Raw genomic sequence first — 21,769 nt, forward strand, 5'->3', positions numbered from 1 at the left:
CTTCGGACTTCGCTCTGCAACTCAACGAAAAAAAAGTCGCCATGTACCCCCCCCCCCCCCCCCCCCAGTGCGACAACGTGACTCACAGCCTTAAGCCTTAAACCCCTCCCCCCCCACTTCCTCCCCATCCGCCACGTCCTTCGCATCACAGCTTTCGTTCCTTTGACCCCTCCTCCCCTCCATACTTAAAGAGGCTAGCTACTGCCCTCAGTCACCCCTGATGAAGGGGCCGAGCCGGCCTCGAAACGTTGGGTTTAACATTGTTTTTTGGTTGGAGATGTGCAGTTTATTATAAGTCTTCAAACCCAACCAGACAGACAAATACGTCAAAATGTTCAGTTTTCAACAGTTTTCAACGCGGTACTACTGAGCAGATCGTCTACAATCGAACGATTCTAACTAGAGCACACGCATGACATTTCTTGTATGCAGAGTATCGCCTCTTCTGGTTCTCAGCTTAACGATATGTTAAACGCCAACTGTAGTGAATATGTGTGCATGTCTGTGTGTATTCTTAATATTGGCTAGTTTCAGTCTGGGTGGAATTTCACGCGAAATCTCCTGCGAGCTTACAACAAACGTGTCACAATAGAGGCGCCGACCTAGCACCGCCTCCTGGCACGCAGGCACGGTGGCAGCGGCGGAAGAAAGGCCAACCCTTTGTTATAAGGAGAAAGAGTGCGTTTCCCCACTCGCCCATGAGCACCCTTCATTGGGGGGGGGGGGGGGGGGGGTCATAAAAACAACGCGTGAAAACACAGGGCAATTGCGCTGGTAGAAAAGAAAGCCACCCTTCTTACCCTCTACTGAAGAACAGCGGCGGCAAAGGGAAGAAGCTGTTCCGTGCCCACGGGGGCGCTGTCGCCAGAACACAATGTCCTTTCTGGAAATGGCCCTACAAACCAGACTGAGTCAACGATATGTTCAAACGTGGCTTACCAACGAGAAGGGGAGATTGCCATCGCTATTTGGAACGCTCCCCTCTTCATTGGAAGAGGATTAACTGTGTATCAGTAAAGCTTCGTACTGTGAGTGACCTCCCAAGATACCAGGAGTGACCACTTGATTCGACACTGATCATGTTTCATAATTGCCCGGAGAGGTACTTGGGGAACACGGAAACTATTTAACAGCCAGATGGCATATGCACAAGTGCTTGATTCTGCTTGCCGATCTAGCGTACTTTCACGTCATCGCACGTGACTGTACCCACCTACGCCGCGAGAATCCTTCTTAATATTCGTTAGGTTGGGGCAACCTAAAAATAATGATGAAATAATAAGCCCCTGCTTGCACCACTGACGTACAACAAGCTTAATCCAATCTTAAAATAAATGAAAAGGCCTAAAGCAATGGTATACTTTTGTCACCCGTAGGTGGGGAAAATGGAAAAAATGAGAGGGGAGGAAGGTTAAAAAGCTATATAGCGACTCACAGCGGGGCAGCGGGCCCGGGGAGATTCCCTTGAGACGTAGCGGAAGGGGTTGGATGAACGGGTTATGGGAATCGGGATGGGTATTAGGACAGCGAGTTTTTTCTCTCATCCTTCATTTGTCTCGGCTTCATTACTGGCCTGCCTGGCCAGGACATGGAGACCGTCAAGACTGCCCAATGATGCGGCCCCGCTCACGGGATGCCTGACCACCCACAAACGCAACGGGCTCCGACCACCGGAAACAGGAAAACGTAACCCTGGGTCACCTACCTCGGGCTCCTCCCCGTCTTTGGGGGTTTGTTTAGGACCTGCCATCTACTTGCCGTCGAGCGCTTTTCGCGCTTTTTCAGACACCAGAAGTATGTGTGGTGTGATCCATCCAGTAGAGGCTTAAGTCGTCAGCCTATCGGCCTTCCGCCCTTCGGCACCATGACCTAACACCTCCGGGAGACTGACATGTGCTTCCAACCAACCAACCATGCACTTATTTTCTCCCCTAGCTAGCCTACTGAGTAGGGCGTGTTCAAGGCCGGGCTGACCGGGCCACAAACCAAGAACGTGGCTAAGGGTGAGATGACCTGGGCGTACTCCGCCGGTACTCCGCAACATCGACAGTTTTCGCACTGCTCGTACTACGTCCTCCTACATCGGCGTCCCACAATGACTGATGGCACCGCGGTCAGCCGTGAGGCTGCTTCCGCGAGGACATTGATTCCGAGGAGCCTGGCTGCTGTAAGCCCCCGCGCTGACCTGGCCCCTCCGTAGCCAGAAACCCGCGCGTCGATCGCCAGCCGCGCTCGCCCCCACGTGCAGAGGCTGGATGCATTATTTGAAAACCTTTTCTTTTGACATGCATTCCGTGCCGGATTCCCTGGGTCCAGCCTGATGATATAACCAGGCCTTCCTCCGCTCAGGAATCGAACCTCACGGGCGCAACTGGCTCTCAGAGTCGCTTGGGGGTCGCTGCCACTCCCATGGGGTTTTGCATCCCCATAGAATGGGCCACGGCCAACCCATCCCCCCACTGGCGTTGCACCAGAACAAAGCCTAGTAGCCGAAACTACACCGGCTCGTATCCAGTGATGGGGGGTGCCAGGAGCAGGCCGCACAGTCGGATTTCCCCCCATGCTTCTTAACAATAAAGATTTTTATTCATTCCTTGCAAATATGTGAATTAACCGTTCATGATTCTCCTCTCCTAAAAGCCTAATTAAATTCCCCGCCACAGAGCAGGAGAACTTCGAGAGGGGACCTGTTGATCCTGACCCTGTTCAGACGACCCGGGTGACTCACGGGCCCCAATTCTAAGTGTAAACAGCGAGAGAGAAAGGGGGGGGGTGACTATAATTCCTTGTCATTGTTGGGCTTCAGACTTTCAAGAACTCTGTACATGAGCAAAAGGCCTAAAAACCACGTGGGCACTCTCTAAGTAAAAAGGACCACACGAGTCCAATGCAGAGGTCTGGGGGGGGGGGGGGTGTTGATACCTGCTCAGTTACAGAGCATTGTTACATGGATGGTTTGCACTGCCCTCAATAATTTTAAGCCACTTCAATCGGGCTTAAATTGGTGACGCTCCATTAGGACATTTGAAGGGAGAAGTTGCGATCGAGGAACCCGCCATCCGCAATGTCCGTCGACATAGCTTGCCTCTATGAACTCCGCGTTATGAAAGCCTGGTGCCCCAATTTAAGCGAGTCGACGTACAGAGAATTAAGTAAACGAATCCTTCTAAGCATGCAAACAGAACAAGCGGAATAGGAAACCTTCAAGGATTTCTATTCTTCCGCGAAAATGCGACAGCGCTATGCGTGTTAAAAAAAAGCCCGTTGAGTTCTTTTTTGTGCGTTCCGCATGACAGCAGAGGAAGGCGGTGAGTCACATTCGCTACCCAGCGGGATCGAGACAGCCGATCAGCGAACGACTCTGAGAATACAGGGAAGGTCAACTTTGGTTTAGGTGCCCTCCGAGACCATAGGAAACCTGCTGCACCTCATTGTGCACATGTTTTACGCTGAGGTAGGCGCACGCTGGCGGCGTCGAGCCATCATAATCCTTGTCGCACCTCTCTCGTCCCATGCCTGCGGCTCTGCTGCTCAAAGCATCAATATCGCGATTGGTAAGACAGTTTGTTGGATGGCCTTTGCTCGGAGCTGTGGTTACCAGATTAAACATTTGAGGCTGCAACAAGGCGCATCTGTGTGAAAGCGATAGTGGTGAAAAATTCGCGGGAAGAAAGGAAAATACTCTGAAATATCAATAGTGGACAATTCACGTGCAAATTTTAGAGTGTTAGTCAAATGATTTTTTCTTCTTTCTCCTATTCTTGACTGGCTGTGTTTTACTTTCCCCAATCGTTTATTGGTCATTTCTTTCCTCCTTTCCCTAGTGAATTCTTGTGAGAATGTCTATCAACTTACGTGACTGGTTATTGTCCCCTCCGAGGCCGGGGATGTAGGGTTTAAAAACAAGCTGTGTTGGCAGAACCGGAAGCTGGTTTCGCTGGTTCAAACTACGAGTTAGTCAAATGAAAATAATTTTTCTTCTTTCTTGTTTCTTTGTGTGTGTATTAATTATTAATAAAGAGTTAGCCTTTCCGTAATTATCCTCGAGCAACGCGATTAAGCAACAATGAATCATTAAGACGTGAAGCATCCTACAAACATAATTATCAACATATTTCCATCTCTAAGGCCCTGTGAGAAAATCAACAGCTACGAAAGGTTAAAACTTGTTCCCACTGAATTGCACTAAATTAGTAAATAAAGGCAATTATATTGTGAGTGTCTGCTAGCTGAGATAATAATAATACGGATGTACTTTTAAGAACGCTTACGTGGTGATCGCTGGTGTGAGTAAAAGCGAATACTGGTTGACAAGGTTACCTTCTCCTGCACAGTAAGCAGTGGCATGTCACAGCACATCTTTCATTTTGGCATATACATTCAAATTATACTTCCAAACTTCAATCCACAGAGAAAAAGGAAAAAAAAGCCCGAAACAAAAGGCCTAAGCATGGTATCAACTCAATAGAGCAGAATCATCTTTGTGGAGTGAAACTTTTTTGGGGGATATAATTATAGTTCGCAGTCACCATGACTTACTAATGAAATCAAGCAAAGCTCAAATTTGCAAACAGGTATTGGCTACTTTTAATCAGGAGAGTTATCGGCTTATGAGGATTTGTCGGACTCTAGCAGCGTTTAGTGCGTGGTTGGTGCATAGTGTCATGTAGTGGTGACGGCAGACGAAGCAGCGATGAAGACGGACAAAAGGGTCCTCTAAAAGAAAATTGTTTATTGGGTTGACTTGCACCCAACATAGACTGAATCACTCGGCGGCGGCGAAGCGACAAGCGTGCTCGGCGGTCGTCGAACAGAATGCCCGCCGCTGTCGGCCATGCTCAATTTAAAGCTGATAGCGAACTTTCGAGATAAAGCGTGCAAAGTTACTAGAACATTCCGGAACAACGTAGAATCAGCTCTGCCTGGCTGCGATCAATCGAGATAAATCAAGTCGCGCCTTGTGTGGCAAAACAAAGCGATAAAGTAGTGTGGCGGCAGAATTGAAAAACGAACAATCACTGCAAATATCCACGGCAATAGCATATACATTTTTGTTTTGTCCAGCCTGACCTATTCTCTAGGAGCATGCGAAACGTATGTCATAGGTTGAACCCGGAAGTTATCACTTCTATGCGCGCCGTGGCAGCTGGTGTAACCAAACAGCTATATGTTCTGGTCAGGAGTTATGTTCACATGTTGCAATACGCTCTATTTTAAGTAGGTACGGAACTCGGTAATGCAGGCTCGCTAAGAGGCGTATTACTCCTCGCTTTTATTTCTTAATGCTCGGTTTCCCGCTCGTCCGTACTTAAGTGATACGTTAATTTTACCTCCTAGTTGGAGCAAAAGAGAGAAAGAGAGGTGACTCATTTAATGCACTGCGAAGTTTCGTCTCCCAGTGTATATGTTTCTCGCTTTCAGAACCCGCTTTGAGAACCACATCGAAACGACACAGAGTGCACCCAGCGATATTATGGGGTTCTTTTACTTGCCATTTTAGAAAACAATAAGCAAGGTTCCTCTGCGTTGCCCGTTGTATTTAGCAAAGCATGCCACTACTGTGCAGCTTTAAACGCGTACACAAGCCGCGCGGAGGAGTTGAGTACTGGACACAACAAAATAGAACACTTAGGGTCGAATTCATGGTTCCTGACGGCCTCCGTAGTTTACGGGGCTTAAACTGTACAGCGCGTGCGTATACGACCGACAGTGTACTGTGGTGACGTGCTTAATACACTGGCAAGGCGGATGTGCGAGAGAGCGACACAGTGGGTAATGAGCTGTATAGTCCGCTCTGTTTCTTGAGTAGCGTTCATTCACTGTCATGGCTTGGTCTCTGCAGTTTTGTCTTAACAGCTTCCCACACACCAGAGAACCAACTAAAACTCAGTTTTGTTAGCTTCAAATAGTATTTTACTGCTACAATTTCTGTAAAGGCATCATACAATCTTTGCGCCTGGCATTTATCCAGAATCAAAGAAGAATCGCATGACAAGCCGGCAACTTACCCTCCTTCTTTGCTGCAAGCAGAGAAAAAAAAATGCAAGCGAAGCAACAGCATTAGGCTGAAGGCACGTGATATCGCAATTGGGATCTGACCAGACGCAATGAGTGAACATGATAGTGCAGAGCCTACCGAAAATTCAAAATCAAATTGACTGCCGGAATAGAAATGTTAATATATTAAATGATTATTTGAAATATATCAAACAGTTATTGTTCATGACGGCATTTCTCTTTCTTTAGGGAATCCTCATTCGGCTAGCCAATATTCATTTTCTTTTTCAAAATACTGAGGCAGGATTGTCCACAGAGGGAGAAAGAAGAAAGAACCGCTTTGAAGGGATATGATGGAAGCGAGTAAATAAAGAAAGGCATTACCTGTAATATGTAACGCATCTGCAAGATAAAAGTTGGGAAAAATAAAGAAAATTAAATATGGCAAGTCAGTTTGTATGGCACAGTACAGTGTGATTCCTTGTACGAATCCACCAGTAAAATTTGAAATATTAGAAAAATTCTTCATGTTCTAGTTGAACGCCACATGAACATGCTTCAAAATAATTATTTATTGTTTTTTTGCGTGCATCGAGCTCACAACGTCGAGAGCATTGCACACGTGTGTGCTTCTTAACAGTATGCGTGTCACGGCTTCAAATTAATTGGAAACAAAAGAAGTCATTCATCTGACCGCACTTTCATCACAGGAAGAAAACTACGTTTCTAGCCCACTTTTTCTTTACAAACATTCAAATAAAAATCTTTATTGATCGCACCACATTTCTTTGAATCGGTTGACCAACACACTGGGAATAATTTCTCAGCCATCTGTTTCACTTCTAGCTATTCGTAGACTCCGAGTTCATCCAGAACCGGGGCTCTTGCACCAGTAAGAGCATATCTGCAGGCGGCCTGCGCCCCTGCGTACACCGCACACATTCCGCTTGTTTTTCAATATCCTAAGAGACCTCAGCGTACCTTCATCAAAGTTTTATTTGCAATGACACGAAATGTTCCCAGCAAGCGAGTGTCGCTCATAACTTCCAAAAAAAAAATGCACACGAAGAGTAAATAGTAACCCTCTTGCTTCTTCCAACGACAGTTCGTTAGAGAGGAAACCTACCCCTTTCGGAAACTTTGTGAGCCCTGCCGCCGTACGGCACCTTTCGCTGTCTTTGTTCCTGTCAGTTTTTTTTTTCAGTTGACATTGGGCTCTCCCTGAAGTACCATGAGAGTGCCTTAGGTATGACCATGATTTGCCCACGATTCGCCGAAAACCGTCAAGTCAGCCGCCCACGTCACTCTTGGGGCAGAGCGAGACTAAGATAGGTTGCCGCTTTTTTCATTTCTCATTGTCCACCTCCGACCCCCGATGCGTCGTTTGTTGTGTTCGATAGTGTGCTGCTGAAAAGTCTGCTCTCGAAAGTGTGAATGAACTGCAGGTTAAGAAGGCCACTGGCTAGCCGCCACCTTTTCTTTCCAGCCATAAATAATAAATAAACATGGGGCAGTAAAAACAGTTTTTCTTGTATTTTGTGTAGTTTCTTTACAAAGCTTCAGATATATTATTATCTATGGGCCTCCAGTATTTGTTTCAACAACATATTCCGGTCGCTGTCACGGAGGTCACGAGATATATTTTGATACACAGAGCTCCATGTTTACGTAGAGAGCCTTTGCAACCACTAGGGCCTCACGTGTGAAGCTAGCGACCCCAAAATAATCTTATATTTCTACCTGCTGCACTTTGTGTATTTCTACGCCTCAATGGCTCAATTCGTCGACGTGTTATGGGAGAGAAATACACAATTAAATAAAGTCAAATAAGAATTACTTAGTACAGGAGAGCTGAGAATATAAACTTCAGTATACCGGCGAGGCTGCCGGAGTCAGGGACCTTCGCTGAAATTAGTACTACACTAAACTACAAATAAACTATCAGTAAAACAGACAGGTACTTATACAATTCGGGCACCTGACACGTAGCTTCCGACAAAAGACAAATCTCTTTGAAAAAGACGCTGACACGAGCTAAACTGTTTTGATCTCAAGCACAAAACTCTAAATTCTAAGGAAAAATAGTTTACTGTATCCTGCCCTGAACATATGCTTTTTTTTCACCCATTGATGCTAGCCTTAGGTGAAAATCGCTTCCTAATCTCTCGCATATTTTTAGGTTTTTTAAAGAAAGCAAAAATCTTAGACAAACGGTAGGTTTAATAGATCATTGTTCATTTAGTTTCTACTTGTGCTTTGAGCATAACCTTAGCTGTTTTTGTCCTAATGCATAACACACCTCAACAAACACTTCTACAATGAATAAAAACGCCAGCTGAAAATCTGCCCGTGCAAAACATGACAGTAACCAATGACACACTATACGGCTGACATCGAGTGATGTGATAAATAAGGACGCAATCGTAATAGAAAAATAGTCTTCTCAGAACGGCAGCTATTTAAGCCAAGCACAGAAAAACAATTATTCTTGTAACCACACTCCCGCAGGTAATCTGAGTAAATTTACACTTAACACTTCAGCGATGATTCTGAGAGCTCTTGGCTCATTAACGGTTAACTAAATGTTTGAGCCATTAACGCTGAATTATTTAACTAATTCATTATTTTTCACTATTGCAACGTGGCTTCCGCAAAACATATTCATTTGAAACGCAACTAGTGTCATTTACGCATAATCTAGACGTCATCCTAGACCGCTCTTCACCTGTCACAGTATATTTTAAGATTTTTCGAAAGCGTTTTATAAAGTATGCCATAATCTTCTAATGTTTAAGTTACATCGACATAACATGACCCCAAACTGCTTGCTTGGCTCGAGAGCTTTCTTTTTAGCCGTATGCAATTTGTTTCTGCGAATCACTCAAAGTCGCAGAAAAGCACAGTAGTTTGCCGTGCCTCAAAGGTCGGTACTTGGCCCTCTCCTTTCTTTAATTTAACTTACATTAATGATCGACCCTCTTAAGTTTCCTCTAACATTCGATTATTCGCATATGATTGCATAACCTTCAGGGAAATATGGAAACCTTAACACTGTCTATATCTGGTATCAATCATGTTCAACAGAACTAAACGCCAAAATTAATTTCTGTGTTTGTCAAGAACTTCTAAGCAGCTCCCTTTTTACTACGTTAACCATGTCACTTTAGATCCGGTTTCGTCTTACAAATATCCTGGTATCCATATTACTAGCAACCTCACTTGGTCCATACTCACTTCTTACGTAATTAATAATGCTAATCACATACTCGGATGTCAAACCATAAATTCTCTAATTCACGTTTTTCTTTAAAACTGCTGTTATACAGGTCAGTGGTCCGAAAAAAGCTTGAGTATGCTGCAGCAGTTTTGGAATCCTTTCAACAAAATGCTGTTAACTCGTTAGAAATGGTACAAAGCAATTCTGCTCGTTTTGTTCTCTCCGATTGTAACCGTAATGCAAGCATTTCCGCAATGAAATTAAATTCTAGCCAGTCAATTTTAGCATCTCGCCGTAAAGCCCCTAGACCTTCACATTTTCACAGATATTTCACCATCCTTCCCTTCGCGACGCACTGACCTCCGCTCCCAATACATTTGATGAAGACTAGATGACAACAAGATAGGAGTATCATTACGCAAAACCATTGCAATGTTTCAATCGTTCTCTCCGCGCACAGGTGATCAGTGGAATCGCCTTCCCACATCAACCGCTACAATAGTTGGCAACCGACACTTCAAGACCACACTAGATAACGCTGTATAATTAGGAGAAATTACTTGTTTTTTGCACTACCAATTACTATACTGTACTGCTGCACTGTATGCACTGTATGCACAGTATTAGCAGCGCATCAAAACACATTAGATAACATATAACTGTGAACCATATATTTCTGTACCACCATTTACTGCACTGCACTGTGCGTTGTTTTGTAGCTTTATGTAACCAACTCACTCTATGATGCCTCTTGCATTGAAGGTGCACGAAATAAATAAATACATAGGCATCTCCTGACGCAATAGAGAAGCCCAGATTGTCAAACACATGCCAGAATATGAGGAATCTTGCGAAGCATATCGCTTACGGAGAGCGCTGGAACTCGATGTCTCCTCTTGAGAGCCTGAAAAGCATTGCATTGTGCCATTCAAATGTTCTGGAATGTGATGTACATTTCTTGGCATGGGTCTAATTCTGAATTCGTCTTGCTTTATGCACCGCAGGTTAGTTCAGTGCAAGAAGACTTGCTCATACCTCGCTTTTGCCGCACCATTTGCATTCGTAATTTTGCATCAGGTTCTCAGGACTAACATATTTGTGTTCATACATACTGCCGCCCATATATTAGGCTATTACAGGAGTGTGGTAAACAAATCATCCATAACCTTGATGCCCAAAAAAACACAATGAAAACAAAACTGTACGGCAGAATACAAGAAATGAACAAAATATCAAAACTTCAGTAACATGAAAGAAATGGAAGCAATGCACTGCAAACACGACAAATCTCATAAAATCATCTCGCAATAATTTCTTTTAGAACTGAGTTTGATGAGGTAGATATTATATTCCAAGAAATAAGTTTCGTTCTTCAACTGTGTGCGAAAAAAACTGTTATTTGAAATTATGAGCACGGGCAAAGCGTGGCCTAAACTTGAGGTTATAGTGACCCCGACTTGATTGCGGAACATCCGTGAAAATAAAGAGGTTATGTGACCCAGGTTAAGAGTTGACGATGCAGTGTAAGAACTTCACAGATTCTATGTGAGTACGCGGATAGAGGGATTAGGCTCACTGAAGGCCAGGCACAAGGGGGTGAGATGTGTTGATCATATCGAGGATATATGAACTTGATTGATTTTCTCCAGATGCTCACAATGAGGTTAATAGGAGAATAATGACGAAGGCTCCAGACAGCAGGTGCATAATGTACTACTAGACATTGGAGGATTAGTGAAGCTGCGCCTCATGTACCCGAGCTTTCCAAATGCTTTAGAACAAATTAAACCAATGTTATCACCCCCCCCCCTTGAAATTTAATTCGATTCATTAGTGCACCACTAATATAACTGTGCAGTTATTTAGATCTCCGCTGTGTACAAACTGGTAGTACCTTCTACTATAACATCTCGCTTTGAACCAAAGAGATCCAGAGTATGCAGTTTCTTTTCTGCCGGCTAGTTGCACTTTGAAACTGGAGAAGAAAACTGAAGAATCCTTCAGCAGGAAGCGCAGCGTTGATGTGTGGTAAAACCGACGTTAAAACGTGTTGCACTGATTTGTATTACAGCACGAACAAGTTAACATGCCAGTGGAAAAAAGCTTGGTGACACAAAAAGTTAATAGAAGGTTTCCTAGTGAAGCCATCTATATTTCGTTTTCCTTTGAGCAGACTAGGATGAAAACAAGAAACCCACAGCCCACCTCCGTGAAATGTTTGCCAACACCTATTTGCATGTGATATATTGATGTAGAGGATGTCGCTGAAATTATGTCTGATTTTCTTTTGCTTCAATGCACTCAAGAGCAAGGAGTTTTGTAAGCTTACCTGCTTCTGGACCTAAGAGAAAGCCAAAAAATAAGAGCATTAAGATATGAGTGTTTTTATCAAATGAACTAACGTTAGTGCGAGAGCTAAGTTTTCACTCTTGACTTGCCACAGAGCTCCGCTCACGATTGTAGCTCAAGCGCAGCCAGGTGGCTTGGTGCAGACAAGCTGGCAATGTTAAATGCTGTGTGAAATTCTCCCAGAACGAACTGCGCGGTCTTCCCGTGAACGCACAGACCTTTACTGGCCTATGAAGCGGAACACGACAGTTGGGGCGCGCGATGTAAAGAGGCTCGGAGTAGTGCATGAACGGCGTGGGCAGAGAATATGAGGGCTGGAAAAGCCCAGAAGTTGTGTTGAACCAGCATCAGATAAACGTTCAGCCCGTGAGTAGGATCGTGCCAAGACCCAGGGGCCCTGTGTGCATCGAGTTACCTTGTGAGACGAAGTTTTTGTCTGTGTGCCTGTCTCTCCCTGAACACATGACATTTGGACATCTGAAGCGCTTCATGAGGGGACAGTTGAGAGGGCTAAACAAGGAAGAGAGCGGCGGAGCAGGCAGGACAAAATAAACAAGCGTCATGTGGAGATCAGGCAGAGATCTTGTGAGTAGCAAGGGAAAACGTCAGCGGGGAAAGGGATTGTGAAAAGTGCCTTACACCGAGCAGCCTTAATTTAGCTGTCTTCTAAGCGCAACTGTAGGCTTCAATGTGACTCTTTGTGTGCGCGCTGTAAGAGTACAAGAACCGAGATTAGAAAGAATAGCGCACTACTCTGAATAAAATGGGCGAGTAGAATATCAACATGCCGCACTCAGGTCATGAATGCGCCGAATATCATCATGTGAAAGCGGCCCGTCCCTCGACCTCCCGAGGAATCTCACCGTCACACTTCCTTCATGGAATGAAGTAGTCTGTCAATGTTGTTTTTCACAGAAAAAAAAAGCCATGGCTTTCGGTTTACTTTTCGTACTTAACACTGACGGAACGTTTCTGTACACATGAGATCTCGAAGCGGAGGCCATACAGAAGAAATCGCACAGGGGAACTACAGTTCTTGGGGCGTTCCCCTTAATGCTTAAGACTAACGTAGTTCTCTTCTTAATTGGCTGACAAATTCGGCAGCGGCCGGTTATCTGGTAGCCGTCGTGGTTGTCTTATCTCGCAGAGAGGCTGCTCAAGAGGGATGATAGTTTGCAGGGCCCAAGATTCGAAGCACGAAGAAATTCTCTCGATCGGCCAAGTTTCTGAAAATGCTGTATAGCTTTGTAGCCGCTTACCTCCTCTCAGATACTCTGGAATACCTGGCTTCTCGATTACTTAGGGAGATTGGTGTGACCATTGTAATAGCTGAATTGAAAATGCAGCCTCCATGGCTCTCTGCACGCTTGCCGATGCCGCGATCGCCTGTGCATATCCGGACGAGCACTCTCGGGTCCGCGCTGAAAAGACCCATACACAAAGTGAAGGCTAAATTTTAAATTTTGCTTTAATGCCTGCACCGGAAGGGGCGAACGACCACACAGGAGGAGAAATCTGCCTGCCGTCCTCCATCTCCGTTCATCTATGAGCACCGCTCCTTCGTTAGGCCTAACCAAACAGCCTCAATTTTTATGCTGAAGCATCAACCTTCCGGTTTTATACTTTCCAGCAGTTAGCGTTTTCTTACACCGATTATATTTTGTAGTTTTGCTTTATCATCAGTGCAGATGGGTGTTGGGATCAAAATAAGGAGATCGCCGTGCTTGAAGCTCTACACCAAATTGAATGACAATTTTTCTTGTGTGGCGGAACCCCATTTGTGCTGTGTGGAATGCTGCATTAGAAGGAGCTGTTGAAGAATTTTAGTCGTGTAGGGTTCTTCTAACAAGTGCACATGCCAACTCTTGCAGATTGACTGAACGCCACAGCCTCTGAGCAACGGCAGCGGAGAGTTTAAGCAGAATGTGTACTTACCACTGTTTTCTTTTGCTCCTTGAAGGCGAGAAAATATGCAAAGAACACAGATTAACAATCATTTATAACTTTCTCCTCCTTAATTTGTTAGCAATGATGGAATCTGTTCTCGTAGGTTGCTTGATTGCACTTTTTCTGCAGCTTTTGGAATTCTTTCCGCGCGTTTTTAATTCTCTTTGACAGTGTAGAAAAGTTTAAATGACAGAATAGCCGCTGGCTGTGCATAGGTAGTGCTGCACGATTGTTACCTTCCAAATGTTGGCACTCATATTTAGACACAGCTTGAAGAACAGGAAATGCAGCAGATATTTGTCAGCACCATACTTTGCTTTGAATGAAAACGTCGAACTGAAAATTAGAAGGCTAACCCATGAATCGCACCAAGAAAACATTGCTTACAAAGCTCGGCATGGTGTAGTTGGCCGAGAGAAATCCAATAACGGCGTCCGCGACGCAGTCTATGGAGCCCCAGAGTCCGCACAACTGGATCATTGGCCCGTGCTCCTGAAAACAACAGAGGGAAACAATTTTTTGCGAGCTTTGTTAGCTTGATACATGAAATGAAACGACACGCTAAATATTAGGTTTATGAATAGTATGATTACTTAGCGCGTTTAGCTTCATATAGATTTAGGCCGTAAAATCATATCTAGTTCTGAGTATGCATGTCTGGCGTCTGGTTTTTTTTATTTATCTGCATCATAAGAGTGGTTAATTGTGGCCATGCCAATTTTCAGGCACTTTTTAATCTCTTAAAGCTATTTAGCGTTCTCTTCTGTATTACTACGCAGTTGTGGAGAAATGCAAGGCTATTGCCTGTGACAAGCAGGCCGAGGGCAAGGTACAAAGTAGTTGTTCAAGATTATGGTTTCGGGCTGCGTTTTTGTGGAAACAAAACGCTAAGGCACCCGTGTGCTGTGCGATGTCAGTGAACGTTAAAGATCCCCAGGCGGTCGAAATTATTGCGTAGCCCTCTACTACGGCACCTCTCTCTTCCTTTCTTCTTTCACTTCCTCCTTTATCCCTTCCCTTACGGCGTGGTTCAGGTTCACAGCGATATATGACACAGATACTGCGCCATTTCCTTTCCCCCAAAACCAATTATTAATATTATTATTATTATACATTTCAAAGCAAACGGTTCAACGTATGCGCGACATCACTGCGCTAGAGCGAATGCAAAAAAAAAGTGTTTTTGAAAAATATGGATATTTCTGCGCACACGAGCTTGAATTGCCTGGAATCAGGAGCAATTTTTTTGCCTTGAATTCGACAATTAGAAATTTATTCGCTCAGTTTAGAGCCCATGGGCAGGTATTCAGAGAGAGCAGTCAAAGAGCAGACTGCGTAGCGGACTTAAATGCACGCTACTTTGTTCCTGGGGTTTTAACGTAGATATACGCTATACATACGTGAGAGTGATAATTGTGAAGCGATTCGATCTTCCGATCACTTGGGATTCTGGCAAGTTTTTGGTGCTTTCCTGGTTGTAAGGAACAACGTAAAAGCATCGTCCGTAGCAATATTCTATTCTACGGTTGTTCGACGCATTCGATGCGATTACTAATACACTTCTCATTCATCAACTTAACAGCATTTACCTAATTAATATGATCAAAAGCAGGTGTCTGAGAAGTTTTTTGTCACCGCCGTCCCAGTGTCCGCATGGTTGTGTGGATTAAAAAAAGGTTTTCACTGAGCGCTTGGAGCTGTATACGTAGAAGTCTGCATAATTTATATTGCCGTTTGGTTGTCAGTGCATTCCGCATTGGGATAAAGTAATACATTTTATCCAAAGTTGACGCAACCAAAATGCAGGGTTTGCATGAGCCCTTCTGACGCTCTATACAAAAAAGGAAAAGCGACCACAAAATAAATATACTTTTCAAACTCGCATCCTATAATATTTTGGTCACGTTCACCGCTCAAGTATACAAATTCTACTGCATGCACTCACGCTTCATTGTGGATGACTTTACGATGATGCTGCACAAACGATGGAAAATATCAAACACTGCGATTGTGCTTCGAAGTTGTGATGAAGAAGGCAACGTCTCAACCAAAGGTGCACACGCATCCTGCTTTAAGGTGTTCTCACTTCGAGAGGGTATTAATGGGTCTTACTAACTCAGAGCAGTACAAAATGAGACATGGGAAGACATTTGTTCTATAATGTGTCCTAATAGCGCATACCGCACTTTTTTATGCAAGTTTATTGCCCTGTATCAAAATAATTTCCCCCTTACGAAAGGTGACAAAACGAACAAGAATTAGGAAGATATGGATTTCATCGTGTTTGTTGCATCGCATCGAGGTAAAAAATAAAATTTACTGGAAATTTATCAAAACGAGAGAGCCTGATGACTGGACACAGTACAAAGCTTATCGCAACCAATTAAACCGCGATACTAGAACCGCTAAGGGCTGTTACTGCAGGGATATCTCTGAGAGTAGCTGTGGCCGTACGGATATATTGTGGAAACAGCTTTCCAACATCATTAACCCTTCAAGTATTACCAAAGCTCCTGATATTTTAACAGTTATTGGTGTTGAGATGAGTAGGTTCAACTTGGCTAATGCGTTTAATGATTCCTTCCTTGTTAACTCGCGGTCACAATATAACCCGGAAGCGAACGAATTTCTTGAGTCTAACAACCCACAGAGTTTTTCCTACTGCAGTTAACAATGAAGAAGATCGATCAATCTTCAAGGAACAACACAATAGCACATCATGTGATGCGGACGGAGTTCAAATTTCTCCTGTTAAGTGTGTTATAGACGTTATTTCATCCTCACTGACTCATATCTTTAATCTATGTCTTAAAACGGGTACGTTTCTCACGGAGATGAAAGTTGCTAGAGTACTGCCTGTATTTAAAAAAAGGTTATCGCAATAATATCGCCAACTATACACCAATATCTCTTCTACCAGTGTTTTCTAAAGATCTTGAAAAAGTGGTCGCTAAACGCCGGCACCATTTTTTGGGTTGCCACACAATTATCACCTGCTCTCAAGATTGTTTTCAGACAGGCTGTTCTACTGAAACTGCATTGGCGGCCGAAAAAGTATTTATCTTAGCAAAATTTGAAGAAAAAATGATTACACTTGGGGTTTTCATAGACATTAAAAAAGCATTCGACAGCATTAGTCATGACACACTTCTTGCGAAAATTCATAGATATGGTATCAGTGGCCATGTGCTATAGCTAATTCGTTCTTATCTTTCGCGCAGATATCAATATGTCGATATCAATGGATGCTCCTCGCACATGACACAAATCAAAACTGGCGTCCCGCAAGGGAGTATCTTAGGTCCAATTCTGTTCAATTTATACATCAATGATATTACCACTATTACTAAAAATGCAAACTTCATAATATACGCGGACGACACAAGCATATTCTTCAGTGGTTACAACCCCGATGACCTCATTATCCTTGCAAATAAGACGCTTTTAGCGCTTGTTCGCTGGGTAAACTCTAATGCTTTACAGAGATTTGTTTCGAAAACGAAAGAAGTGTTCTTTCGTCCAAAAGGAAGAATATAAAATTTCTCCATACAAATTTGCAATGCCTCGAGTAGTATAGAAACTGCTCCGGGATACACATATTTATCATATATGCCTTAAGGTTGCACGTGTAGTTGGCGTACTATCATGGTATAGCCATTTTTTCTCTACCCCAATTAAACTGCTTCTGTTTAAAACCCTCTTCATGTCACATTTGAATTACTGCAACCTAGTTTGGGGAGCTGCTCCAAAGGCCACTCTTCAAAATACTTACCTCCTTCAAAAGAAGGCCTTAAGAATTATTTTCAACCAACCCTATGATTATCCTTGCGCAGCCCTTTTTTACAATAGTAGCTTGCCGAGAATACTTAGTCTCTATGATATACGTCTGTACTTGCGCTACAAGGAGGAAACACGGGACAAAATTTCAACATTATCTCAAATCGCTAAGCTTGAGATCCTAGTGCCTACATACCCGCTACGCCGTCCGCGGCACTACACCCCTAAGACGCCACGAACTAAGTACGGGCTACAGATGCTTAGATATTAGCTTCCCGCACTACACAACCGTCTCTTTGATGCAGGCATTGACATTAATACATGCAGCAGAGCTGACCTCCCGGCGTTCTTTCACTAAATAAATCTCTTTTTCTTTCTTTTATAGTCTGTGAATGTTATGTATTTCTATACGGTCGAAATATGCAGTCTCGTTGCATGCTTAGCTTAACCTGCAAGCACGCCAATATCATGTTGTCTTCATTCATGTATGTTGAAAATTGTTCTTTTTTTGCGTTGTGAATGTGTTCACTGCAGTGAAATGAAGTGCTCTCTGTATATAATCTGTTTATAATCTCTGTATATAGAATGTTTAAATAATGCTTTCAGTGCATGCTTTGAATTTTGCATATTACGTGTCCTTTATGTTATATAGCGCGCTTAGTTTGTGTTTCCGCTGTTCATTCATAAATTGTGAATTACGCCTTAGGTTTATGTACGCCTTTCTTGTATGTATGTTACCAATGGCGCCACTGTTGCTGGATGATGTGAGCCGAGGGAGTTTGTCAAGTGACAGCTGTTTTGCCGAGGCCCACCGCTCTCTGCAGCAAGAAATAAATAAACTTAACTGAACTGAACAGCGACACATGGTATTGTCCGCAAACACTAACTACAGGAACCAGTCACTAAAATACAGACTGCCATCATTACACAACTCACTTGACGATGTTAACCTGCTTTGTTAGTTTCCAGCATTTATATCTTTATATGGAAAAACTTTTACGCTGTTTCCTCTGTACTCTAGTAATTTTTGTATCATTTTTGGATAATTATGTTTTTCGTATCCCTATTTCATATTACTATGTATATTGAATCGTTACCTATGCTTGTAAGTGTTATCTTTGGAGTCTGTATTAATCATTGCAATGAAAAATTGTTTTGTAAAAAACCTGCAGAAATTCAGCAGCGTGTACTTAGAGAGAACGTAGGCTTTGTCAAGCCCCGATTCTTCTGCTTTTTTGCCCATGTTCCTGACATTGTGTGCACATGATGCCGAATAAACCTGCCTGCCTGCCTGCCTGCCTGCCTGCCTGCCTGCCTGCCTGCCTGCCTGCCTGCCCGCCTGCCCGCCCGCCCACCCGCCCGCCCGCCCGCCCGCCTGCCCGTCCGCCTGCCCGCCCGCCCGCCCGCCTGCCCGCCAGCCTGCCCACCCGCCCGTCCGTCCGTCCTTCTGTCTGTCTGGTACAAATTTCAGCCAATGTAATAGTTACCGTTGGCAGAAAGTTTTATGCCGACAACCCTCATCCAATAAATTATGCACGTCTTTATGTTGATACTTTAAAGAACCGCCTTCTTCTCATTCCTCGTTTTAGTTCGCGAAAAGTTTAGTAAAAAGATTTTGTATAGAAGACGGCATTCTAAAGTGGTGAATTTGCCGCAGTTACATTCCTGGCTTCTCAGGTAAAACCAAAAGTCTAACCGACAATGCCACATTCCTGGAAACCGAATGATCAAACTCCCCGCTATTATTCGCCGGTACTGCCGTTCCCTGGGAGATGGCAGCGCCAATCCATTTGGCTAGGTGAACGTTCTCGTCTAAAGGCTGATTTTGAACACGGCAGCGGTATGCCACATTTACGACATGAAAAAGTGGCAGAATTTTAACGTAGTTCAATTGAGTAGACGTGTGAAAGAATGAAATTAGGCTGGTTGGCTCTTCATTTTGCTTTACTGTGCCGTCGGCACGTCTGGCGACGATATTTGACGGTAGTATTAGTTGATGAAGACCACGAAGTTTAATGTACAGCGCGAGATTGTGTTTTAGTTCAACACGAGGCGCGATAGGGCTGCGGTGATAGCAATGTGCTCTTGTGCACACGCCGGAGAAGCTCATGTGTCACCACAACCGTAAGTTCAAAACCCTGCCGCGGCATTATTTTGTTTATTTGGCACAAACCCACATAGATCGCAAAATCTTGATCGGGGTTTACCGATCCGAATAGTGCTTTCGAAGTAATATTTCTAGTACGACGGCGAATTCATCCAGCTATGGGCACGTGAAAGCTAGGTGGTCATTCCCAGCGGAACAGCAGAAAACGTTCATTAAATGTGCAAAAGCACCGAATATACAGTGTATAAAAAAGATGAAAATCAAACGTACATGGAAAAAAATAATGTATTTGGTTTTATGAAAAACTGCTCCTTGTTGATATTTGAGAATCGTTTTGCCACCGATTACTATCGGAAAGAAATGTATTGATGCAGTGCTCATACAGCAATGCCACAATAATTTAGTTTCAGGAAAACTGCTAAGTTCAATGCTGTTCATTTTCGCCGCCACATAGTACCAGTGAACATTCGTCCACAAGCTTGCAACAAGAAGTGTGTTTTCTGCAAACGACTGTTTTAGTAGAGCTTCAAGAGAATACTGTACCTTTGCGGCGCTGGCCAACAGGATGACGTCAAAGATTAGGCTTACGCCGGCGAGGCCTATGGTGATTTGATCGGACGTTCTCCGGCCGTTTACTGCAGGCAAGAAATGAAATAGACGCAATCAACTGGTCTCACCGCTGGAAGTAAAAGCACAGAAAATGCAGCTTTCGAAGCTCCAATCTAGAATAAGTCAGCCAGAGTGCAGATGGCAATTCATTTCGTGATTCAGTATGCATGGAGTGAAAGCGCCAACAAAGTGTCGAGAGACCATGCACATATTTGCTGGAAAACTTTACAAAGACAGCACAGGGCTGTGCCGAGAAAACCCACCAATAAAAGAAAGTAAGGCAGACAGGTGTAAACGCTCCTTTACTATTCGCTTGAATATACACTGAACATGTTCCTATCAAGCCAGGAGGACATTGGTCATATGAGCTGCATAGGATATGTGGTAGGAGTATTCGTGGCGTTACTACAAAAAGTAGAACCGGCTTCACACGCAGGAAATTTGTTCTCCCTAATCCTTGGTTGCTTAAGTGAGGCTAATTAGCCCTAAGCTAAATATGAAGCTTCTTTAGCCATGTGTTTGCATGGTGTTGAATTACCCAAAATATCCCGCCATGACAAAAAAATTATGCGCCCGATTTGCGTGGTTAGGTCAGATCCGAATCAGGTGCCCTAACAGTTTAGTCTTCACTTCGGTTCAGGTGTTCAGATCCAGTGTTCCGGGATGGAGGTCGTTCGGATAGCGATAATAGGTGAATGCCCATATATGAGGAATTGGTCTTTCTCTAAATTCATCGATCCCTGGAAGTCTTCCAACCACTCCAGGTGCAGTGGTGCAGCAGTAAAGCGATGCGTCACCGCCCTTCTGTGGCGAGTGTTGCCATCGGTGGGACTTGCGTTGGGTTGCGTTCCAGGTTGCTCTTCCCGAGCAGCCTATCATGATTAATTGAGCTGCCGCCTAACACCGTGAGCAGGTTCCTCACGTGTCATAAAACAGACAGACAGACAGACAGACAGACAGACAGACAGACAGACAGACAGACAGACAGACAGACAGACAGACAGACAGACAGACAGACAGACAGACAGACAGACAGACAGACGGACGGACGGACGGACGGACGGACGGACGGACGGACGGACGGACGGACAGACAGACAGACAGACAGACAGACAGACAGACAGACAGACAGACAGACAGACAGACAGACAGACAGACAGACAGACAGACAGACAGACAGACAGACAGACAGACAGACAGACAGACAGACAGACAGACAGACAGACAGACAGACAGACAGACAGACAGACAGACAGACAGACAGACAGACAGACAGACAGACAGACAGACAGACGGACGGACGGACGGACGGACGGACAGACAGACAGACAGACAGACAGACAGACGGACAGACAGACAGACAGACAGACAGACAGACGGACGGACGGACGGACGGACGGACGGACGGACGGACGGACGGACAAGGGCATAATACTGGGAATGGTCACTTAAAGTGCTAGTGCACTAAAAATGACGGACAATTTAGCGTGGTTAGGACATGTGCGAATTAGGTTTTCGGTTTTCAATTTGGTTTCAGTTCGAGGCTCGGTATTCACGGTTACATACGCTCCAGACAAATTTCGGTGAAATCCGTGAGCGGTGAACGAAATGAGTGACTGAGGGCTTTAGTGCTAGCGTACTACAATTGGAGGGAAAATTTCAGCTCCGCCTTGAGGCTATGACGCGATAGCATTAATGAGTTACTGTCCATATACGTGGAATTGGTTATGCTCTACTTTTCATTTATAGATCTCTGGGAGTACTCA

General features: G+C 44.2%; 1 protein-coding gene across 1 annotated transcript in view; it reads right to left on the minus strand.

The window, feature by feature from the left end:
* Positions 1-21,769, minus strand: part of LOC144097885 (uncharacterized) — a 48,815-nt gene that overhangs the window by 15,108 nt on the left and 11,938 nt on the right. Inside the window, exons 4-7 of the mRNA XM_077630492.1 lie at positions 19,938-20,029; positions 13,898-14,002; positions 13,499-13,516; positions 11,544-11,555 (exon numbers count right to left, since the gene is read on the minus strand). Of these exons, the coding sequence (XP_077486618.1) occupies positions 11,544-11,555; positions 13,499-13,516; positions 13,898-14,002; positions 19,938-20,029 (227 nt within the window). The remainder of the gene's footprint in view (positions 1-11,543; positions 11,556-13,498; positions 13,517-13,897; positions 14,003-19,937; positions 20,030-21,769) is intronic.

This window comes from Amblyomma americanum, chromosome 7 (assembly GCF_052857255.1).
Source record: "Amblyomma americanum isolate KBUSLIRL-KWMA chromosome 7, ASM5285725v1, whole genome shotgun sequence".
NCBI lineage: Eukaryota > Metazoa > Arthropoda > Arachnida > Ixodida > Ixodidae > Amblyomma > Amblyomma americanum.